Here is a 25,533-nt window from a genome sequence, read left to right on the forward strand (position 1 = left end):
CAACCCGCAACCAATGACTCTTGCCAGGTTTGTGGATGTTTTTCCTATCTCCATTAATAATGCTCAATGGTAGCAGACTGCAGAAATGCACCAAGTATCCTTAGATGTAACTTTCCTGCCTACAAGGACAGCGAATACATGAGAACAATACCACCTGCAAGTTTCCCTCCAAGCCACTCACCATCCTAATTTGGAAATATATTGTCATTCTTTCAATGTTGCTGAGTCAAAAATCCTGCAACTGCCTCCCTAATGACAGGATGCGTGTCATTACACCCAATAGATTGCAGTGGTTCAAAAAAGCAACTCACTACCACTTTAAGAGGAAAAAGGAATGGTCAATAAATGTTGGCTGAGCCAGCAACACACACATCCCATAAGTGAATCTTTTAAAAAAGGATTAGATCATAGAATTCCGACATTGTGGGAACAGGCCATTTGTCCAACAAGTCCATACCAATCTTCTGAAGCGTAACTCCCCCCCACTTTATTACTCTACGTTTACACCTGACTAATGCATCTAACCTACATATCCCTGAACGCTACAGGCAATTTAGTACAGCCAATTCGCCTAATCTGCATATTTTTGGATTGTGGGAGGAAACTGGAGCACTTGGAGGAAACCCACGCATACATGGGGAGAATGTGCAAACTCCACAAGGCAGTCGCCTGAGGCTGGAACCCAACCCAGGTCTGTGGTGCTGTGAAGCAACAGTGTTAACCACTGAGCCACCATGCCGATTGATAACCAAACAGCACAGTTTTAAAAGTGTTTTGCAAAAAAGCAGGAGCTGAGAAATGTCTTTTTCTCACTGGAAGTAGTTAGGGACTGGAATACATTTCTGGGAAATGTGGTGGAGACAGTTGCAACTGAGGCATTCAAGAAGGATTTAGACCATTATTTAAATAGAAACATTGTGCAGGGTCACAGGGAATAGGCAGGAGTTTAGCACTTTGTCTAAATGTTCACAGGCCAATGCAGGTACAATGGTTTGATTCAGCACCATAAAAGTTCTGCAACTCTGAAATACCCTACAGATCCTTCTTTACTCAGAATTAAATATATATTGTACAACTTTCTCAGCAGTTAAACAATCTTTTCATCAAGACCAACCTATCTTAAAGAGATTTATTGTAAGTGAGGTAACAGCTAAAATTCTGAAATACCTTCAAGTGGTAGATTAAGGAGTGTCACAAAAACAAGTTACATTTGCACAATAATTAAGACATTTTAAGATTCAAAAAAAATCCTTAAACCTCCAGTCTGGAACAGATCACAGTTTGACACCAATCTCTGATTTCAATGCAGTTGCCCAGCATTCGCCATTGGTCTATCAGGGAACCTTCCAATTCGTGTTTACGAACTCTGAATCACAGCAGAGGGGAGCTCGGCCATATTTCTCACACGTCCCAGGTTTAATCCACAGTCTTTTCCATCAAATAACAGTGAGGAGAAGGACCAAAATACCATTTGTACGTCTTGGTGTGGCCTTGAAGGACTGTGTCGAGGCAGAAATTATTTTCCAGCTAAACAGTCCTTCACTCAAGTTGTCCTGTCCGAAGAAGACTCGAAATGTAAACAGAGTTAATTAAATTCTCCACCAATGCTGCCAGACCTGCACATTTCCTTCAGAAACTTTTATTTCTGACCTTCTGCTGGATTTTCCCTTCATACGATTGTCCTTTCTGAGCTTCATCCAGGAGGGAAAGACAGTGTACTTCAAATGAACTTGTTTCACTTCATAGTTATCCTGAGTGTTTTAATCTAGGCCTGCTACTAAGTTCAGCACAAACACATTAACATTTTTCAACTATGAGAAGAACCCGGTCAGTCCTGGATGAGATTAACCCCAGCAATACCAGCAGAATCGAACCCTGACTGTTGGCTGTGAATATGCTGGTGCTTCAACAGATTGTTTGACTGGGCGAAGCCCTTACCACACACAGGGCAGGTGAACGGTCTCTCTCCAGTGTGACTACGTCGGTGAGACAACAGATTCCATTTGCTTTTGAACCTCTTTTCACAGTCGGGACATTGGAAGGGTTTCTGGTCACTGTGAACCAGCCGGTGTGAGCTGAGGCTGGATAACTGAGTGAACGCCTTCCCACAAACAGAGCAGGCGAATGGCCTCTCACCAGTGTGTATGCGCTGGTGTTTCAGCAGGTCGGATGAATCGGTGAACCTCTGCCCACACTCCGAGCAGGTGAACGGCCTCTCCCCAGTGTGAAATCGCTGGTGTCTGAGGAGGTGCGATGGCTGAATAAATCCCTTCTCACACACAGAGCAGGTGAACGGCCTCTCCCCTGTGTGTGTGCGCTGATGTGTTAAGAGGTCCTTCTTGCTCTTAAAGCTCTTCTCACAGTCAGGACATTTGAACGGTCTGTGATCAGAGTGAACTCGCTGGTGAGTCAGGAGATTTGATGAAGCATTAAATCGCTTTCCACAGTACAGGCAGAGGAATGGCCTCTCGCCTGTGTGAACCCGCTGGTGTGTGTGCAGTGTGCATGACTGGGTGAACCCTTTCCCACAGACTGTGCAGGTGAACGGCCTCTCCCCAGTGTGACTGCGCCGATGAGTTTCCAGTTGGTATGGGTAACTGTATCCTTTCCCACAGTCCCCACAAATCCACGGCTTCGCCATTGGATGGGTGTCCTTATGCCTCTCCAGATTGGATGATCAGTCAAAACCTTGTCTCCGGAGTCTAGAAGGGGGATATGATTGGAACTTACAGAAAACTGGGATCCAGTGGACATAGAGAAGATGTTTCCATAACTCGCAGAGTCTAGCAGCCAAGGGTGCAGCCTCAGAGTGCAGGGACCACCCTTTTGAGCACAGAGGAGGAGCTATTTCTTCAGCTCCGGGATTGTCACACTGTGGAACCCATTGCTCCAGAGGGCTGTAGGGTCCAAGTCATTAAAGTACACTTAACACCGAGATAGATAGGCTCTTAACGACAAGGGAAACCGGGCAGGAGCATGGGGTTGAAGAACATATCAGCCATATCGAATATTGATGCAGATGCAATGGGCTGAATAGGCTAATTCTGCTGTTTCTTATGGTCTTATTATGCTCAAACACATGTACGGTATCTGCCTGATATGAACAGTGCAATGATTTATTGCGCACTGGCTAACTGGTCAATGCTGTTTCCATAGTCAGTGCACTGAGACATCCTCATCTGGGTGTGCACATCTCGGTGCTTTGAGTCACACACATATTTGAAATCTTTTCCCATTAACGGAACAGGCAAACAGCTCTCCCTTCTTCATTCAAAGGCTAATGACCTTTGGAGCCTGACGAGTCACATGACTGCTACATCTCAATGTTATGCTTGGTTTGCGTTCTTGATCTGGAAATGCTCCCTTTCCAATATCCTGTAAAAGAATTTGTAAAATCCATCAATTCAACTACAAAATAAAAATTCAGAGCAAAAAGTTCTTGTTGTTTTCTGCTTTTGTTCCCCCAAAATCAGAAATTTTGGTTATACATTTTCCCTCCTCCCTGAAATAAAAAGCCATTACATCATTGACACCCTTTCTTCCTCCACATTCAGTTTAAACCCTACCTCTGTTGTGATGGAATTTAATTCTCCATCCCACATGGAGACTGAGAATAAAGTCAGTCAATTTTCAGTTGCTTTTCAATGATCTAGAACGAGACAATTTCCAGGCTTTGACTGACTAGTGGCAAATAACATTTGCACCACTCAAGTGTCAGGTAATGAGGAGCTCCAGCGAAAGAGAATGTAACCATCACCTCTTGACATTCAATGGCAGTAGAGTCATTGAAGCCCCTACTATAAAGAGCCAATGGTTACCATTGACCAGAAACTGAACTGAACTAGTCAGTTAAGTAATGAGGCTACAAAAGCAGTTCAGAAGCTAATAATTCTGGAATAAAGAACAACACAGCACAGGAACAGCCCATCAAGCCTGTATTGACATATGACACCTTTTAAAACTAAAAGCCTTTTCCCTCTATGTAGTCTGCATCCCTCTATTTCCTGTCTATTCATGTATCTGTCAAGATGCCTTTAAACATTGCAGTTGTATCTGTTTCCACATCTCCTCTGGCACCGCATTCCAGGCACTTACCACCTTGTGTAAAAAAAACATGCCTCTCACACCTCCTTTAAACTTACCTACTTTTACCTTAAATCTATGTTCCCTACTAATAGATACTTCTGTTCTAGGAAAAAATGACTCAAACTATCCATTTTATCCATGCCTGGCATATTTTGTAAATTTATTTCAGATCGCCCCTCAGCCTGTGATGTTTATATGAAAACAAACCAAATTTGTCCTACCTTCACTTCCAGGTAACACCCTCCAAAAGCAGGCAAAATCCTGCCAAACCTTTCCTGAACCCTCTTAAAAGCAGTCCAGTTGTGTGGTGACCAGAACTGTTCACAATCTTCCAAATATGGTGTTTTTAAAGTTCCATAAAGCTGCAACATGACTTGGCAATGTTTATACTCTATGCCTGACCAATGAAGACAACATGCCAAATGCAATCTTGACCACCTCATTCACTTGTGTTGCCACTTTCAGGGAACTGTGACAAAAAAGCTAATTCTCTCATTCATTCTGTGGACCTGAAAGCTGAGATCTGCCTGTATCTTGATGCTACTAAGTGTCGTGCCATTTACTGTATACCTCCCTCCTGTATTAGAATCCCCAGGGTGCGGAAACAGGCCATTCAACGTAACAAGTCCACACTGACTCTCAGAAGAGCATCCCACCCACACTCACCCCCCCATCCCATCCCTATAACTTTGCATTTTCCATGGCTAATCCACCTAACCCACACACCCCTGGACATTATGGGTAATTTAGCATGGCCAATCCACCTAATCTGCATACTTTTGATCTGAGAGGGAAAACCGGAGCACCTGGATGAAACCCACGCAGCCAAGGGGAGAATGCACAGACTTCACACAGACAGTCACCCGAGGCTGGCATTGAACCCGGGTGCCGAGCACTGTGAGGTAGCAGGGCTAACCACTATGCTAATGTGCTGCCTGCAAAATGCATCACCACACGTGGGCGGCACGGTGGCACAGTGGTTAGCACTGCTGCCTCGCAGCGCCAGAGACCCGGGTTCAATTCCCGCCTCAGGCGACTGACTGTGTGGAGTTTGCACGTTCTCCCCGTGTCTGCGTGGGTTTCCTCCGGGTGCTCCGGTTTCCTCCCACACTCCAAAGATGTGCAAGTCAGGTGAATTGGCCATGCTAAATTGCCCGTAGTGTTAGGTAAAGGGGTAAATGTAGGGGTATGGGTGGGTTACGCTTCGGCGGGTCGGTGTGGACTTGTTGGGCCGAAGGGCCTGTTTCCACACTGTAAGTAATCTAATCTAATCTAATCTAATCTAATCACACATTTACATTTTATCTGCCATTTCTCCACCCAAGTGTCCAGCCTATCTATATCGTGCCATATTCTCTGGTGATTCTCTTCACTATCTGCAAGTTCTCCAGGCTTTGTGTCATTTGCAAACTTACTAATCAGACCACCTAGCTCTCCTCCAAACCACTTATGTTCATTACAAAGAACAGGGCCCCCAACACTGATCCCTGCAGAACACTACTGGCCACAGATCTCCAGTCAGGAAAACACAGCTACTCTCTGTCTTCTATAACCTAGCCAGTTCTATATCCATCTTGCCAGCTGACTGCAGATCCCATGTTTTGGCTCAGCCTGCCATGAGGGACCTTGTCAAAGGCCTTGCTAAAGGCTATGTAGACAACAGCCACTGCACTGGCCTTAATCAACTTTGGCATTCCTGAAAAAATTCAATCAAATTTGAAAGGCATGACCTCCCCCACACAAGCCACGCTGTCTACTGCTGATTCCATGTGTGTAAATCTGCCCATAAGAAGTTTCTTCAGTAAATTCCCTACCACTGAACGGACGGCATGGTGGCTCGGTGGAGGGATGGCACGGTGGCTCAGTGGTTAGTACTGCCACCTCACAGCGCCAGTGACCGGGTTTGATTCCAGCCTTGGATGACTGTCTGAGTGGAGGTTGCACATTCTCACTGTGTCTGTGTGGGTTTCCTCCAGATGCACCAATTTCCTCCCAAAGATGTGTAGGTTAGGTGAATTGGACATGCTAAACTGCCCATGATGTTCAGGTTTGTGTATGTTAGGTGCATTAGTCAGGGGTACATATAGATGATAGGGTAGAGGAATGAATCTGGGTAGGTTACTCTTTGGAGGGTCGGCGTGGCCTCGTTGGGCCGAAGAGACTGTTTGTACATGATAGAGTCTCCATCATTCTAACTCTAAGGCTCACAAGGTCTGTAATTTCCTGAATTATCCCTGTCGTCTTTCTTAAAAAGGAACAACATTGGCTGGTCTCCAATCCTCTGGGATCTCTCCTGTAAATAAAGAGGACAAAGTCTTTGTACAAGGCCCCAGAATACTCCTGCCTCTATCTCAGTATTCTGTAATCAATCAGGATCTCGGGACCAGTTCCCTTAATGCTTTTGAAAACACCCAAGATCCCCTCCTTTTATATATTAACATGCCTTAGAATATCAACATGCCCCATTCTAGACTTACAATCCACCATGTCTTTCGTCTTTGTTAATACCGATGCAAAGTATTTAATAAGAACCTCACCCACTTCCTCCAGCTCCACTCATAAATTCCCTTCTTGATCCTTGAGTGGATCTACCCTTTCCCTAGCTGCCCTTTTGATTCCTGTATATGTAAAAAAACGCTTTGAGATTTTCCTTATTGCTGTATGCCAAGGACTTGCTGTGACTTCTATTAGCCCTATTCCCTTGCTTGAATTCTTTCCTAATATCTTTATATTCTTCATGGGTTTTGTCTGTCTTCAGTTTCATAAACCTTAGTATGGTTTATTTTTCTTTTTGACTAAGCATTCAACCTCTCTTGTCATGTAAGCTTCCTGAATCTTATCATTCTTATCCCTGATTTACACAGGAACACGCTGATCAACTAGTCTTTAAAAGATTCCCAAATCAGAGGTGAATTACCTTCAAACAGCTTCTCAAAATACATTCCAGTTCCTTCCCAATATTGTCGTAGTTAGCCTTTCCCTAGTTCAGCACTTTCACTCTTATTCTTATGCATTAGTTACTTAAAAACTTGTGGAATTATGGTTACTGTTCCCAAAATGCTCCCCTACTGAAATTTTGATCACCTGGTCTGGCTTATTCCCCAACATCAGGTCAAGCAAGCACCTTTCGAGTTACACTATTCACATACTGCTTCAAGGATCCTACAATGGAAAACTCACCTCGTGATCCACCCAAAGCTTGTCCAACATCTACAAGGCAAAAGTCAGGAATGTGATGGAATACTCCCCACTCCCCTGGAGGAGCGTAGCTCCAATAATTCTCAATATGACTGGCACCACATCCACAAACATTCAGCTCCTACACAACTGACACTCAGTCACAGCAGTGTGCACCATCTTCAAGATGAACTGCAAAAATTCACCAAGGCTTCTTAAGCAGCAACTTCCATAACTGCACCCATCGAGAAGACAAGGACAGCAGATACGTAGTAATACTACCACCTGAAAGTTCCTCTCCAATCCACTCACCATCTATACTTGAAAATCTATCACTGTTCATTAGTATCACCAGGTCAAAATCCTAGAATTCACACCCTAATCGCATTTTGGGTGTAGTAAATCAAATGGACTGACAGAAGGCAGCTCACCACTATTTTCTCGAGAGATGGACAGTCAATGCTTGCCCAGTGTGCAACATCCATCTCTCTTGGTCACAGATACCCTGAACATCTGCTTGATCTGTGCTGGCCCACGCATTACCATACTACTGCAGCTCAGTTTCAAACCCTGCCTTAATCATTATTGTGCGCATCCACACAATCTCTCTTCCTGTTGTAATTTCATTGCACAAGGTGTCAGTAGAATGTGAAGACAGGAAACAATGCTTTGGGGCAGGACAGAGGTGTGGAAAGTGGGGAGGGGGAAATTGCAGTTTTGATTAAGGCGAGCATCACAGCAGTAGTCAGAGATGAAATAACTGAATGATCATTCAGTGAGGCTTTGTGGGTGGAGCTAAGAAATAAGAAGGGGATGGCGATGATATTGGGGTTGTACTATATTCCCCCAAATAGACAATGGGAATTAAAGGAACAAATACGCAGGGAAACTGGGGAGACTTGCAGGAGCAAGTCATAGTCAGGGATTTTAATTTTCATAACATAGACTGATACTGTCTCAGCATTCAGGGCTTAGATGGGGTGGAGTTTGTTAAGTGCGCTCAGGAAAGTTTCCTCAAGCAATATGTAGAGAGTCCTACTGGGTCAGGGCAACACTCAACCTACTCTGGGGAAACAGGGCAGGACAGGTGACTGAGGTAACAGTGGGAGTGCACTTTGGGGCCAGTCACCATCGTTAGATTAATTTTAAAATAGTTATGGAGAGGGACCTAACTGGTCCACAGGTTCAAGTTCTAAATTGGGGCAAGGCAAATTTTGATGGAATTAGACAGGAACTTGCAGGGATTGATTGGAACAGTTCGTTTGCAGGCAAAGGGACCTCCGGCAAGTGGTGGCTTTTCAAAGTGAGATAGTTAGAGTTCATGTCTACATGTTCCTGTGGGGGTGAAGGGCAAGTTTGGCATGCTTAAGGAACCCTGGATGACAAGAGATATTGAGGCCTTGATCAGAAAAAAAAAGAGGCATAGCTCAGGTACAGGCAGCTAAAATCAAGGGAACCCCTGGAGGTGCATAGGCAATACAGGAGTTTATTGAAGGAAATCAGGAGAAAGAAAAGGGGGCACGAGATAGTCTTGGCTGAGAAGACTAGGGTGAATCCAAAGAGGTTCTTTAAGTATATTAAGGGACAAAGAATAACTAGACAGATAATAGGACCCCTCAAGGCGCAAAAGTGGCCATGAATGTGTAGAAATATAGGAGATGGGTGAGGTCCTCAATGAATATTTCTCTTCTGTGTTTACTGCGTAGAAAGACATGAAAGCTTGGGAACTTTGGGAAGTTAGTGGTGATACCTTGGGGACAGTCCATATCACAGTAGAGATGGTGTTGGACACATTAGAGTGCATGAAGGTGGATAAATCTCCTGGTCCTGACCAGGTATATCCAAGAACACTGCAAGTGGCTAGAGAAGAAATTACGGTGCCCTGGCTGATATTTTTGCATCAGGGTTTGCCACAGGTGAGGTCCTGAAAGACTGCAGGGTAGCGAACATTGTGTCCTTACTCAAGAAGGGCTGGATAGAAAAACCTGGAAACTATCAACCACTAAGCTTAATGTCTGTGGTCTGTAAGTTACTTGAGAAGATTATGAGAGATAAGAGATACATGCATTTGGAAAGACGGGGTTTGATTAGGAGGCTTTGTGCATGGCAGATCATGCCTCATAAATTTGTTAGTGTTCTCTGATGAAGTGACCAGGAACGTAGATGAGGGCAGGGCGGTAGACATAATCTATATAGATTTCAGTAATGCCTTTGATAAGGTTTGATGTGGTGTGCTGTTCAGGAAGGTGAGACTGCATGGAGTCCAGGAGGAACTGGCAAATTGAATACACAACTGGTTTGATGGTAGGAAGCAGAAGGATAACTGTCGGACTGAAGGCCTGTGAGTAGTGGAATGCCTCAGGGGTCAAGGCTGGGCCCATTACTGCTTGTTATCTATATCAATGATTTGGATGCAAATGTACAAGGCATGATTAGCAAGTTTGCAGATGACACTAAAATAGGCGGTATCGTGGACAGTGAGGATGGTATCAGAAATTGCAGCAGGACCTTGATCAATTGGGGAAGTGGGCCAAGAAATGCCAACTGGAGTTTAATATAGGTAAGTGTGAGTTCTTTCATTTTCATGGTGAATGGTAGGGCCTTAAAGAGTGTAGTGGAACAAAAGGACCTTGGGGTTCAGGTGCACGGTTCTCTGAAAGTGGAGTCACAGGTGGACAGGGCAGTGAAGAAGGCTTTTGGCCTTCATCAGTCAGGGCATTGAGTATAGAAGTGGGAACGTTATGTAGTAGTTGTATAGGACAATGGTGAGGTCGCACTTGGAGTACTGTGCTCCGTTTTGATCACCTTGCTATCAGAAGGATGCTATTAAGCTGGAAAAAGTGCAGAAGAAATTTACAAGAATGTTCCCAGGACTTCAAGGTCTGAGTTACAGGCAGAGTTGGACAAGTTAGGACTTTTTTCTTTAGAGCGTAGGAGACTGAGGGGAAATCTTATAGGAGTGTATAAGATCATGATAGGGTGACTGCACTCAACTTTTACCCATGTTTGGGGAATCGAAGACAAGAGGGCATCAGTTTAAGGTTAGAAGGGAAAGAAAAGGGAAGCTAAGGGGCAATTTTTGTTTACACAGAAGGTGGTACACATATGGAATGAGCTGCCAGCTGAAGTGGTTGAGGTGGGCATATTAACATCAGCTAAAAGGCATTTAGATAACTACATGGATAAGAGAGTTTTAGAAGGATATGGGCCAACTGCAGGGAATGGGGATAACGTAGATGGATACTTTGGTCAGCATGGACCAGTTTGGGGTGAAGGGCCTTTCTCGTGCTCTAGGACTCTATGACTCAAAGTCAGGAATATGATGGAATACTGGCCACATGCCTGGATTAGTGCAGCTCCAACAACTGTCAAAATGACTGGCACCACATTCACATTCAGCTCCTTCACAACTGACACTCAGTGCACACTGCTGCCACTATCTTCAAGATGAACTGTACAAATTCACCAAGACTCCTTAAGCAGCACCTTCCATACCTGCTCCCACCTAGAAGGCAAGGACAGCAGATGTAAAATTACACTACTTCGTGAAAGTTCCTCTCCAAACCACTCACCATCTAGACTTGAAAACATATCGTTGTTCCTATTGACACTTGATGAAAATCCTAGAATTTGCTCCCGAATTGCATTCTGGGTGTAATACACCAAATGGACTGAGAGATGGCAATTCAAGAAGGCAACTCACCACTATCTTCTCTCGGAATTGGCAGTAAATACTTGCCCAGCCAGTGACAATCCCATTTCCCTTGGTCACAGATACTCTGAACATCTGCTTGATCTATGCTGGCCACCCATTACCATATTACGGCAGAAGAATGTGAAGACAGAAAAACCTAAATCGAACTGCACATTATGAACTGACATACAAAATTAGGGTGGGGTGGTGATGTTGGTCAGGGGTAGTGTCGGGGTGGGGATGGTGTTGGGCTGGTCTTTGTACTCACACATCGAGGACCGAGCGCAGTTTGAAGGCTGATATTGGGGTGGAGGCATTTTGCATTGGTTCTTGTATTCACATGCAGAAGATCAAATGCAGTTTGGAGGTGTATGTAGGTGAGATGTGGTGTTGAAGTGGTCCCTGTACCCAGACCAGAGGACCAAGTGCAGTTTGGAGATGGGTATTGGGATGGAGGTGGTGGTTTGGTTGAGAAGACAGTATTGGAATGGTCTCAGTAGCCATACACAGAGGATCAAGTGCAATTTGGAGGCAGGTATTGGGTTGGGAGTGGTGATGTTAAGCTGGACGCCCCATACGCTCAAAAAAGTACAATTTGGAGATAGGTTTCGTGTAGGGGTGGATGTTGCAGTGGCGCACACACAGAATTTAGAGTCATACAGCACGGAAACAGACCCTTCTGCCCAACTTGTTCACACCGACCAGGTTTCTGAAACTGAACTAGTCCCATTTGCCTGCATTTGGCCCATATCCCTCTAAATGCCTCCTATCATGTAACAGTCCAAATATCTTTCAAATGTTATAAATGTACTTCCCTCTACCACTTCCTCTGGCAGTTCATACCATATATGCACCATGTGTGAAAAAATTGCCTCTCAGATCCCTTTTGAATCTTTCCCCTCTTACCTTAAATCTATGCCCTCTAATTTTGTCCTCCCGTATCCTGGGGACAAATCCTTGGCTTTTTACAAAAATATTCATTCAGAGGAAAAGAACATTGCTGTGGTTCTGTTCGCCGAGCTGGGAATTTGTGTTGCAGACGTTTCATCCCCTGTCTAGGTGACATCCTCAGTGCTTGGGAGCCTCCTGTGAAGCGCTTCTGTGTTGTTTCCTCCAGCATTTATAGTGGTTTGTCTCTGCCGCTTCTGGTTGTCAGTTCCAGCTGTCCGCTGTTTTTATAGTGGTTTGTCTCTGCTGCTTCCGGTTGTCAGTTCCAGCTGTCTGCCGTTTTTATAGTGGTTTGTTTCTGCCACTTCCAGTTGTCAGTTCCAGCTGTCCGCTGACAGCTCGAACTGTCAACTGGAAGCAGCAGAGACAAACCACTATAAATGCCGGAGGAAACAACACAAAAGCGCTTCACATGAGGCTACCAAGCATTGAGGATGTCACCTAGACAGGGGACGAAACATCTGCAATACAAATTCCCAGCTCGGTGAACAGAACCACAACGAGCACCCGAGCTACAAATCTTCTCACAAACTTTGAGCAAAAGAACATTGTTGGCTAGGCCAGTATTTATTGCCTTTCCTGGAGGGCAGGTAAGAGTCAAGCACATTGATTAGATTAGATTACATTAGATTACATTATAGTGTAGAAACAGGCCCTTCGGCCCAACAAGTCCACACCGACCCGCCGAAGCGCAACCCACCCATACCCCTACATTAACCCCTTACCTAACACTACGGGCAATTTAGCATGGCCAATTCACCTAACCTGCACATTTTTGGACTGTGGGAGGAAACCGGAGCACCCGGAGGAAACCCACGCAGACACGGGCAGAACGTGCAAACTCAACACAGTCAGTCGCCTGAGGTGGGAATTGAACCCGGGTCTCTGGCGCTGTGAGGCAGCAGTGCTAACCACTGTGCCACCGTGCCGCCCACTAACTATGGGTCTGGTGTCACACGTAGGCCAGACCAGACAAAGATGTTGGTTTCCTTTCCTAACGGACATCAGCAAACCAGACGGGTCTTTCTCCAAAATTGGCAATGGATTCATAGTCATCCTTAGACACTTAATTCCAGATTTTTAATTTAATTCACCACCTGCCGCAGTGGGATTTAAACCCTGGGTCCCCAGAACATTACATGGGTCTCTGGATTAACAGTCCAGCAATGTCACCACAAGCCCATTGCCTCCCCTTGTCACCTTATCTACACCCCTCATGGTTTTACAAATCTCTACAAGATCACATCTCATCCTCCAGGAGAAAGAAGTTCCAGCCTATCCTTATAACTGAAACATCCCAGTCTCCCTCATGTCATAGAGTAATAGAGATGTACAGCATGGAAACACACCCTTCAGTCCAACCCGTCCATGCCGACCAGATATCCCAACCCAATCTGGTCCCACCTGCCAGCATCTGGCCCATATCCCTCCAAACCCTTCCTATTCATATACCCATCCAAATGCCTCTTAAATGTTGCAATTGTACCAGCCTCCACCACTTCGTCTGGCAGCTCATTCCATACATGTACCACCCTCTGCGTGAAAACATTGCCCCTTAGGTCCCTTTTATATCTTTCCCCTCTCACCCTAAACCTATGCCCTCCAGTTCTGGACTCCCTGACCCCAGGGAAAAGACTTTGCCTATTTACCCTATCCATGCCCCTCATAATTTTGTAAACCTCTATAAGGTCACCCCTCAGCCTCCGATGCTCCAGGGAAAACAGCCCCAGCCTGTTCAACCTCTCCCTATAGCTCAAATCCTCCAACCCTGGCAACATCCCTGTAAATCTTTTCTGAACCCTTTCAAGTTTCACAACATCTTCCCGATAGGAAGGAGACCAGAATTGCACGCAACATTCCAAGAGTGGCCTAACCAATGTCCTGTACAGCCACAACATGACCTCCCAACTCCTGTACTCAATACTCTGACCAATAAAGGAAAGCATACCAAACGCCTTCTTCACTATCCTATCTACCTGCAATTCCACTTTCAAGGAGCTATGAACCTTATAAATCTTTTTGTACCATTTCCAGTTTATACCAACAATCAAGTTGGAGGACAGCACTAGAACGGGATGGTAATAGGGGTGTTTGGATAGCCCCTGTACCCGCAGACACAGGGTCAAGTGCAGCCTGGGGGTGGACATTGACCTGGAGCCAACATTACAGGGAAGCCGCGCAGGCGCATTGCGTCCAGAGTGAAGCAGGCGCTGAAACAGCAGCCGCTTTCCCCGGGATCGGTGGACACAACCGCTTTTCCTTCCGGCTCAGCAGCCGTCAGTCGGCGTTCAAAAAAAAATCTACTTCTCCTCCGCTGACGTCCTTTTCCTTCCCGCACGCCCACACTCGCCTGATCCTCCGCCCGGTCAACCAACCGTTCCGCTTCGGGACTGACTGCGCATGCCCCCGCACCGGCCCGTATTGCGCATGCTTCAATCACTTCGCTATGATTGCGCGCGCAGCTCCTGTTCTGGAGGTAGGGCGTATTCTTTACGTCGAGAATACTGGGTAAATCAACCCCCATTGTTGCAGCCTGCCGTTAAATCAAACTACCAATTTTGCGACAGGATTCCAATAATTCTGTGGGTGCATGTACAAAATTATGGATATAGAATAATATACATTGGCCTTACACCATTTTTATATTCCGAAAGTATTCAAAAGCACTGTCCACAATTAATACTTTGCTTTGGTCTTTACAATTGCAAGGGCAATACAAGTATGGATATCAAAGCGAAGAGCTGTGAAATAGTAGAATAAATGAATACAGCGAGTCCAGAAGCCGTAAAGGGGAGAAGTTCGTCGCCACGTTGTCAAGGGCAAACCGAGATATGCAGTGGATCAAGGTTTGAGTAAAGATTTGTAGCTCGAGTACAGGTTGCGGTTGTTGTGGGTATGTTCACCAAGCTGGGAATTTGGTTTACAGATGTTTTTTTTCCCTTTTCTAGGTGACATCCTCAATGCCATTGAGCCTCCTGTGAAGTGCTGCTGTTTTGTGTCAGTTGGAATTTATTTGGTTTTGTTCCTGCTGCTTCCAGTCGCTTGTTGCATTGGTCAGTATTTAGGTGAAGGTCAATGTGTTTATTGATGGAGTCCATGGAATGAGTGCCATACCTCCCGAAATTCTCTGGCTTCCTCTGTTTGTCTCGCGCTATTGTTGAATGCTGGCCCAGCCAGTGGCACCTACAATCCATAGTAAATAAATGTCAGGTTGTAAATGTGCTTGCTGAGCTGGTAGATTTGTGGGAAGCTAGAGAAGTGATTGCTGGGCCTCTCGCTGAGATATTTGTATCATCGACTGTCACAGGGGAGGTGCCAGAAGACAGTAAGTTGGCTAACGTGGTGCCACTGTTTAAGAAAGGTGGTAAGGACAAGCCAGGGAACTATAGACCAGTGAGCCTGATGTCAGTCATGGGCAATTTGTTGGAGGGAATCCTGAGGGACAGGATGTACATGTATTTGGAAAGGCAAGGACTGATTAGGGATAGTCAACATGGCTTTTACATGGGAAATCATGTCTCACAAACTTGATTGAGTTTTTTGAGAAAGTAACCAAGAGGACTGATGAGGCCAGAGCGGTAGATGTGATCTATACGGACTTCAGTAAGGTGTTCGACAAGGTTCCCCATGGGAGACTGGTTAGCAAGGTTAGATCTCACACAATACATGGAGAACTAGTCATTTGGATACAGAACTGGCTCAAAGGTAGAAGACAGAGGGTGGTGGTGGACGGTTGTTTTTCAGACTGGAGGCCTGTGACCAGTGGAGTGCCACAAGGATTGGTGCTGGGTTCTCTACTTTTTGTCATTTACATAAATGATTTAGATGTGAGCATAAGAGGTACAGTTAGTAAGTTTGCAGATGACACCAAAATTGGAGGTGTACTGGACAGCGAAGAGGGTTATCTCAGATTACAACAGGATCTTAACCAGATGGGCCAATGGGCTGAGTGTTGCTGAATAAAGAGACCTTGGAGTGCAGATTCATAGCTCCTTGAAAGTAGAGTGGCAAGTAGATAGGATAGTGAAGAAGGCATTTGGTATGCTTTCCTTTACTGGTCAGAGTATTGAGTACAGGAGTTGGGAGGTCATGCTGTGGCTGTACAGGGCATTGGTTAGGCCACTGTTGGAATATTGCGTACAATTCTGGTCTCCTTCCTATCGGAAAGATATTGAGAAACTTGAAAGGGTTCAGAAAAGATTTATAAGGATGTTGCCAGGGTTGGAGGATTTGAGCTACAGGGAGAGGCGGAACAGGCTGGGGCTGTTTTCCCTGGAGCATCGGAGGCTGAGGGGTGACCTTATAGAGGTTTACAAAATTATGAGGGGCATGGATAGAGTAAATAGGCAAAGTCTTGTTGTGGTTCTGTTCGCCGAGCTGGGAATTTGTGTTGCAGACGTTTCGTCCCCTGTCTAGGTGACATCCTCAGTGCTTGGGAGCCTCCTGTGAAGTGCTGCTGTGATCTTTCCTCCGGCATTTGTAGTGGTTTGAATCTGCCGCTTCCGGTTGTCAGTTCCAGCTGTCCGTTGCAGTGGCCAGTATATTGGGTCCAGGTCGAATAAGGTTTAGGGTGAGAGGGGAAAGATATTAAAGAGACCTACGTGGCAACGTTTTCACAGAGAGGGTGGTACGTGTATGGAATGAGTTGCCAGATGAAGTGGTGGAGGCTGGTACAATTGCAACGTTTAAGAGGCATTTGGATGGGTATATGAAATAGTAAGGGTTTAGAGGGATATGGTCCGGGTGCTGGAGGTGGAACTAGATTGGGTTGGGATGTCTGGTCGGCATGGACAGGTTGGACCGAAGGGTCCGTTTCCATGCTGTATATCTCTATGACTCTATTGTTCTCAGATGTTTCATCACCATGATATGGGTAACATCATCAGTAAACCTCCAGTGAAGAGTTGGTGCTCTGCCCCGCTTGCTATTTATCTATCTTGGTTGTTGTCGTAGCTGATATCATTTCTGTTTCTGCTTCTGAGAGTTTGCTAAATGGGGTCCAGATCTAATGTTTGTTAATGGAGTTCCAGTTTGAATGCCAGGTCTCTATGAATTCTCGTGTGAGTCTCTATTTAGCCTGTCCCAGGAAGGATGTATTGTCCCAGTCGAACTGGTATCCCTCTTGTTTTTTGGTGCTTATGTGTCCTGGTGGCTAGTTTCCTGCCCGCTTGTCCTTGCAGGATCTTTTGTATGTTCATTCTGCTGGTTGGTGATACAGGGTCCTTTAAATTCATCAGGAGCTGTTTCAGTTTGGTGGTAGTTTGTGGGCTACCATGATACCTGGGGGCTAGAGTAGTCTGGTCATCATCTCCGAGATGTCTTAGATGTATGGCTGAGTGGCTAGAGTCTCTGGGGGTGTTGTGTCTTTTTGTTTGGGTCAATTGTGCAGAAATCAGTGGACTGTGCTTATTGGGTACCCATTGTTCCTGAGTACACTGTATAGGTGTTTTTCCTCAGCTTCGCATAGTTCCTGGGCGCTACAGTGTGTTGTAGCTCATTAAATAATGTCCTGCTTCAGTTACGTTTTTGGGCATTAGCATCATTGCTCCTGTAGTTGAGAATCTAACACTGGGACAGGATAAACAATGGGAATTCCTAGAGGCCTGGCATTCAAACCAGAATTCTATTAACAAATATCTAGATTTGGACCCCATTTACCAACCGCTCAGAAACAGAACTGGAGATGATATCACCCACCACAACAAAGAGAGAGATAAATAGCAAGCGTGGCAGAATACCAATGCTGCACCTGAGGCTCTGATGATGTTACCTACTTGCTCAGCAAGCAAATTTACAACCTGAGCTACAAATCTTTTCCAAAATCTCAAAGTAAATAAATGTATTTCTAGTCTGTTGTGGCAAGCAAAGCAGGAGTGCTGGCATTAATATACAAATCCCTAATGGTCACCGAGGTGTTAGAGGATTACAGCACTGAAGTCATCCCATAAATTAAAAAAAAAAGTGAGGATGGGATAGGAAATTACAGTCTGGAAAAACTGAGAACTGCAGATGCTGGAGATCAGAGTCTAGATTTAGAGTGGTGCTGGAAAAGCACAGCAGCTCAGGCAGCATCAGTCCGTCCAGATTTGGAGGCAATGATGTTATGAAAAAGAATTCTGACAGATAGCACATATAGTGATAGAGATGAATCAGAAATAGCATGGAACTGTTAGAGGAAGATCATGTTTGACCTTCATTGAAGCTTGTGTTTGGGAAGAAAACAAGGAGTGTGATAAGGGTCATGTTTTTGATGTGGTTTACATGGATTTTATTAAAAGCTTTGGTAGACACCTTCATGGCAGACTGATCAAGAAAGAAAGAGTCTGTGGGATCCAAATCAAATGATAAGTTGGATGCGAACTTGGTTGAGAGTCAGGAAGCAGAACTGATGGTACAGAGATATTTCTGTGACTTGAAGTCAGTTTCCAGGTGGGTCTGCAGGGCTCAGTTCTGGGGATGTTACTATTTGTATGGTGTATAAATGGTGTATAAGTGATCTGGGCATAAATGTAGGGGCTACGATCAAAAAGTTCATGGATGACATGAAAATTGGTAGGGTGGTAAATTATGATTAAATAGGTGTAAACTGCAGGGGGATAGCAAATATTCGTCAGGTGAGCAGAGCAGTAACAGCTGGAATTGTTAGCCCTCTCACTTGAAAAGGAAGTCTTTGTGGGCGGCACGGTGGCACAGTGGTTAGCACTGCTGCCTCACAGCGCCAGAGATCCGGGTTCAATTCCCACCTCAGTTCTCCCCGTGTCTGCGTGGGTTTCCTCTGGGTGCTCCGGTTTCCTCCCACAATCCAAAGATGTGCAGGGTCAGGTGAATTGGCCATGCTAAATTGCCCATAGTGTTAGGTAAGGGGTAAATGTAGGGGTATGGGTGGGTTTCGCTTCGGCGGGTCGGTGTAGACTTGTTGGGCCGAAGGGCCTGTTTCCACACTGTAATCTAATCTAATCTAATCTACATCAAAAAGATCTAAGTGTGCATATCCATAGATCTCTGAAGGGCATGGCAGGTAGATAAGATAGTTAAGAAGGCATCAGTGATACTTCAGTGATCAGATATGCATAAAGGCTCTTAGGCCACAACTGGAGTACTGTGTGCAATACTGGTTATCACATTATAATAATGATGAATTGCATTAGAGAAATATAGAAGTGATTTGCCATCAGGACAGCTTAGCCTGTTGATTGTTATCTGAGCTACCAATTGAAACATTCCATTCCTCAAAAGCTAACACTTAGTAGAAGCAGCATTTACAAGATGTGCTTCCTAGACAGCATCACCTAACCCTTTCCTGTTGAAGAGCTTATGCTCAAAATTTCAATTCTCCTGCTCTTCAGATGCTGCCTGACTGGCTGTTCTTTTACAGCACCACACTCTTCGACTTTCCTAAACTAATGACCACCACCATCTCAAACTTCAAGGAGAGCAGATACATTTGAAGACCACTTCCTGAAAGGTCTCCACAAAGCCATTCACCATTCAGATTTGAAAATATAAGGCAATAAGACATAGGAGCAGAACAAGGCCATTTAGCCAATCTAGTCTGCTCCATTATTCAATGACATGCGATTGATTTGATAAACTTCAATTCCATTTTCCTGTCTGTTTTGCAAAATCCTTGATTCCGTTATTGGTTAAAAATGTTAGCCATGAAAATGAATGCTTCTCATTCTTCTATATTCCAATGAGTACAGGTCCAACCAATCAACCTCTCCTCATAATGCAGTCCCTCGATACCTGGTGTCAGCCCCACTGTACCTTCTCTGGACTGCCTCCAATGCAAGTATATCTTTCCTTCGATAAATGACCCAAAACTGTTCAGAATATTCCAGCTGTGGAATGACTAGTGTCTTGTATAAGTTGAGAAAAACCAGTGTACTCTTATACTCAATTCCCTTTTAAAATAAAGTCCAACATTCCATTTCCCTTCCATATTGCCCATTGAACCTGGATGCAAGCTTTTAGTGACTCATGGACAAGGACTCCTCAAACCCTGTGTTCTGTAGCTTTCAGCACTCTATTTCCATTAAAATGGTGTTCACCGAGATTCATACAGCACAGAAAATGCCCTTTGGCATATTGAATCTGCACCAACATGCCTACCATTAAAAATGTGCTCATCCCAATTTCCTGCACTTATAGTCAGAGAGTCATAGAGATGTACAGCATGGAAACACACCCTTCAGTCTAACCCACCCATGCCAACCAGATATCCCAACCCAATCTAGTCCCACCTCCAGCACCCGGCCCATATCCTCCAAACCCTTCCTATTCATATACCCATCCAAATACCTCTTAAAGTTTGCAATTGTACCAGCCTCCACCACTTCCTCTGGAAGCTCATTCCATAACCATACCACCCTCTCTGTGAAAACGTTGCCCCTTAGGTCTCTTTTATATCTTTCCCCTCTCATCCTAAACCTATGCCCTCTAGTTCTGGACTCCCTGACCCCAGGGAAAAGACTTTGCCTATTTACCCTATCCATGCCCCTCATAATGTAGTAAACCTCTATAAGGCCACCCCTCAGCCTCCGACGCTCCAAGGAAAACAGCCCCAGCCTGTTCAGCCTCTCCCTATAGCTCAAATCCTCCAATCCTGGCAACATCCTTGTAAATCTTTTCTGAACCCTTTCAGGTTTCACAACATCTTTCCAATAGGAAGACCAGAATTGTATGCAATATTCCAACAGTGGCCTAACCAATGTCCTGTACAGCCGTAATATGACCTCCCAATTCCTGTACTCAATATTCTGACCAATAAAGGAAAGCATACCAAATGCCTTCTTCACTATCCTATCTACCTGCGACTCCACTTTCAAGGAGCTATGAACCTGCACTGCAAGGTCTCTTTGTTCAGCAACACTCCCTTGGCCTAGGACCTTACCATTAAGTGTATAAGTCCTGCTAAGATTTGCTTTCCCAAAATGCAGCACCTCGCATTTATCTGAATTAAAGTCCATCTGCCACTTCTCAGTCCACTGGCTCATCTGATCAAGATCCTGTTGTAATCTGAGGTAACCCTCTTTGCTGTCCAGTACACCTCCAATTTTGGTGTCGTCTGCAAACTTACTAACTGTACCTTTTATGCTCGCACCCAAATGATTTATGTAGAGGACCCAACACCAATCCTTGTGGCACTCCACTGGTCACAGGTCTCCAGATGGAAAAACAACCCTCCATCACTACTCTCTGTCTTCTACCTTTGAGCTAGTTCTGTATCCAAATGGCTTGTTCTCCCTGTATTCTGTGAGATCTAACCTTACTTGTCCCATATCCTTGAATTTACTGATATTTGAAGTACTTATCCAAATATTTTTGAAAAGATTCTAAGGTTTCCAGCCTCCACTACCTTCTGCAGCAATAAATTTCCTCTAAATTTTCTACCCCTTACATGAAAAATATGCTCTTTCATGATTGACCCCTCAACCAAGAGGAACAGCTGCTCTCTATTCAGCCTGTCCATATCCTTCATAATCTTAGAAATCTCAATAGCAGAGGCTCTAAATAAAACAATCCAATCTTATCTTATCTCTCCTTACAGTTCAGTTTCTCCATCCCAGGCAACAGAATGAAGAATCTGTTCTGTACCCCCTCTAGTGCTACCACATCCTTTCAGTCAAACTGCACACAGTACTCCAGTTGTGGCCTGACCAGCACTCTGTACAACTCCAACATTACTTCTTTGGTCTTGTATTCTATGCCATAACTAATGAAAGCAAGTGTCCTTCTTAACTTCCTAGTTGTATGCTCTGCTGACTTCAGGGATTGTGAATTATTACCTGAAGATCCTTCTGATTCTCTAAGCTACCCATTGTCCTACCATTCATTAAATACTCCATCATCTTGTTTCTTCTAAAGTGCATCACCTCTCACTTATCAGGGTTAAAAACTATTTCCAATTGCTCGCCCATCTGGCCAACCCATCTATATTTTCCTGTAACCTACAACCATTTCATTTGTTATTAGCCACACTACAAATCTTGGTGTCATCTGCAAATTTGCTGAATATTCCCCCATCTATATCATTTATGTATATAACAAACAATAAGCGTCCCAGTACTGATCCTTGAGTTACTCTACGAAACACTGGCCTTCAGTCACTCAAACAGCCTTCTACCACCACCCCTTGTATCCTGATAAAGGGCTTTTTGCCTGAAACATCGATTTCCCTGCTCCTCGGATGCTGCCTGAAATGCTGTGTTTTTCCAGCACCACTAATCCAGAATCCTATTACTAAGCCAGTTTCTTATCTATTTCACCAAGTGTCCCTCAATTTCATGTACTTTAATCTTCTCGATCAGTCTCCCATGTGGGACTTTGCCAAAAGCTTTGCTAAAAACTACATTCAGTTGAACTTCCCTCATCCACACACTTTCATCACATTTTCAAAAGTTCTAATAAATTTGCTAGGCATGACCTCCCTCTGACTATTCTTAATTAACCCATGGCTTTCCCAGTGTGTATTAATTCACTCCTTCAGAACTTTCTCTAATAGCTTCCCAACCACTGATGTTAGACTCACCTGGTTCATCTCTGCCACCCCTCTTACATTGGCAATCTTCTGATACTTCCCCTGTGGCTCAAGAGGAATTTTAAATTTTGTGTCAGAGCTCCTGCAATTTCCTGTCTGACTTCCTACAGCAACCTGAGATGCAATTCACTTGAGCAAGGGGATTGTCTGGTTTTAAGCCCAACAAAGATTAGATTACTTACAACAAAGCCACACTGACCCTCTGAAGAGCGACCCACCCAGACCCATTGTCCAACATTAACCCCTTCACCTAACACTACGGACAATGTAGCATGGTCAATTCACCTAACCTGCACATTTTTGAATTGTGGGTGGAAACCGGAACACCGGGAGGAAACCCACGCACACACTAGGAGAATGTGCAAACTCCACACAGACAGTTGCCTGAGGCGGGAATTGAACCCAGGTCTCTGGCGCTGTGAGGCAGCAGTGCTAACTACTGTGCCACCGTGCCGCCCAAAGCTTCATATACCTCCCCACTTCTGATGTCAGACTATGTAAATTCCTCACACTTCCTTTTCCTGAATAATGTACCTAATTCATTTCCTGTATTCTTCCTGCCAAAGTTCTTAACCTTACATTTTCCCACATCATATTCCATCTGCCAGGTTTTTGCCCACTCACTTAATCTGTCTATATCCCTCTGCACACATTATCACGAGTGCCTATCTTTGTGTTTTCTGAAATCTTGGCTGGACTACATCACCTTTCCTCATCTAAGTTATTAATATTTATTGTAAATACTTGTGGACCAATGCACTGATTTCCTACAGCACACCACTATTTACAGGTTTCCATCCCCCATGTATCTTCTATTAGTATATTAGAAATGCATCACAGCTCGCAGACACCTCCTCCTACTGCCCCCTTGACCATGACCTCACCTCCCACCACAAATCCATCATCTCCCAGACCATCCATAACCTCATCACCTCAGGGGATCTCCCATCCACCGCCTCCGACCTCACAGTCCCACAACCCCACACCGCCTGTTTCTACCTCTTGCCCAAAATCCACAAACCTGACTGCCCCAGCCGACCCATTGTCTCAGCCTGTTCCTGCCCCACCGAACTCATCTCTGCATACCTCGACACGGTCCTGTCCCCCTTAGTCCAAGAACTCCCCACCTACCTTCGGGACACCACCCACGCCCTCCACCTCTTCCATGATTTTTACTTCCCTGGTCCTCAATGCCTTATCTTCACCATGGACATCCAGTCCCTGTACACCTCCATCCCCCATCACAAAGGACTCAAGACCCTCCGCTTCTTCCTTTCCTGCTGTACCAACCAGTACCCTTCCACTGACACCCTCCTTCGACTGACTGAACTGGTCCTCAATCTGAACAACTTCTCTTTCCAATCCTCCCACTTCCTCCAAACCAAAGGAGTAGCCATGGGCACCCGCATGAGCCCCAGCTATGCCTGCCTCTTCATAGGATATGTGTAACAGTCCATCTTCCACAGCTACACTGGCACCATCCCCCACCTTTTCCTCCGCTTCATCGATGACTGTATCGGCGCTACCTCGTGCTACCACGAGGAGGTTGAACAGTTCATCCACTTTACCAACACCTTCCACTCCCACCTTAAATTTATCTGGAGCGTCTCAGACTCCTGCCTCCCCTTCCTAGACCTCTCCATTTCCATCTCGGGCGACCGAATCAACATGAACATTTACTATAAACCAACCGACTCCCACCCTACCCCCTGTAAAAACACCATCCCATATTCCCAATTCCTTCGTCTCCACCACATCTGCTCCCAGGAGGACCAGTTCCAATACCATACAACCCAGATGGCCTCCTTCTTCAAAGACCTCAATTTCCCCCCAGACATTTCCACCGGTCCTCCGCCCTTGAGCCCCGCCTCTCCAATCGCCACCAGGATAGAACCCCACTGGTTCTGTCCACCTACCACCCCACCAACCTCCATATACATCGTATCATCCGTCGCCACTTCCACCACCTCCAAACGGACCCAACCAACAGGGATATATTTCCCTCCCCTCCCTTATCAGCATTCCGAAAAGACCACTCCCTCCATGACTCCCTCATCAGGTCCACACCCCCCACCAACCCAACCTCCACTCCCGGCACCTTCCTCTGCAACCGCAAGAAATGCAAAACTTGTGCCCACACCTACCCCTTACTTCCCTCCAAGGCCCCAAGGGATCCTTCCATATCCGCCACAAATTCACCTGCACCTCCACACACATCATATACTGCATCTGCTGCACCCGATGTGGCCTCCTCTATATTGGGGAGACAGGCCGCCTACTTGCGGAACGTTTCAGAGATCACCTCTGGGACACCCGGAATAACCAACCCAACCATCCCGTGGCTCAACACTTCAACTCCCCCTCACACTCCACCAAGGACATGCAGGTCCTTGGACTCCTCCATCGCCAGACCATAGCAACACGACGGCTGGAGGAAGAGTGCTTCATCTTCTGCCTAGGAACCCTCCAACCACAAGGGATGAGCTCAGATTTCTCCAGTTTCCTTATTTCCCCTCCCCCCACCTTGTCTCAGTCCCAACCCTCGAACTCAGCACCACCTTCCTAACCTGCAATCTTCGTCCTGACCTCTCCGCCCCCATCCCCACTCTGGCCTATCACCCTCACCTTAACTTCCTTCCACCTATCACATTTCCAATGCCTGTCCCCCAAGTCCCTCCTCCCTACCTTTTATCTTAGCCTGCTTTGCACACTTTCCTCATTCCTGAAGAAGGGCTCAAGCCCCAAACGTCCATTCTCCTGCTCCTTGGATGCTGCCTGACCTGCTGCGCTTTCCCAGCAACACATTTTCAGGACTGTACAAACTTCTCTGTAACCGGGAACGTTTCATACCTTGTCCTGTCAGGCCTAGTTATCCGTTTTTGTGATTTTAACACAACATGTGCATGACAAGGCTGTCACTCAGCCATGCACCAGGGTGGCTCTCTCCACCATTCCAGGGGGTCTTGACTTCCATGCAGGAGAAAGAAGCTTTGTCACTGAAGTTGTAAAGAAGCTTTGTTACTGAAATTGCCTTTCTGAATTCCTATTATAGCTGATTGCATAGAAATTCCCACACACAAATCATTGG

The 25,533-nt window shown here is 45.4% G+C and overlaps 1 protein-coding gene across 2 annotated transcripts; it reads right to left on the bottom strand.

Annotated features, from left to right (window-relative positions):
* Positions 1 to 1,115: 1,115 nt before the first annotated feature.
* On the bottom strand, positions 1,116 to 25,428 carry LOC122552143 (uncharacterized). 2 transcript variants are annotated; one of them, XM_087985061.1, is made up of 2 exons: positions 25,296 to 25,428; positions 1,116 to 3,375 (listed from the first exon to the last, which is right to left on the bottom strand). In XM_087985061.1, exon 2 carries the CDS (start codon positions 2,639 to 2,641, stop codon positions 1,829 to 1,831), a length of 813 nt encoding a protein of 270 aa, XP_087841187.1. In that variant the 5' UTR covers positions 2,642 to 3,375; positions 25,296 to 25,428; the 3' UTR covers positions 1,116 to 1,828. The 2 variants fall into 2 exon arrangements, with proteins under 2 accessions (XP_087841187.1, XP_043550574.2); XM_043694639.2 differs by lacking the exon at positions 25,296 to 25,428 and adding an exon at positions 11,864 to 11,960.
* Positions 25,429 to 25,533: the final 105 nt, after the last annotated feature.

The sequence above is a fragment of the Chiloscyllium plagiosum genome, unplaced genomic scaffold (genome assembly GCF_037043375.1).
Source record: "Chiloscyllium plagiosum isolate Xiang-an unplaced genomic scaffold, Cpla_swu_hap1 HiC_scaffold_50, whole genome shotgun sequence".
Classification (NCBI taxonomy): Eukaryota; Metazoa; Chordata; class Chondrichthyes; order Orectolobiformes; family Hemiscylliidae; genus Chiloscyllium; species Chiloscyllium plagiosum.

Excerpts from the sequence above, each read along its gene's own strand:
- LOC122552143 (XM_087985061.1), bottom strand. The coding sequence starts at position 2,641 with ATGGCGAAGCCGTGGATTTGTGGGGACTGTGGGAAAGGATACAGTTAC.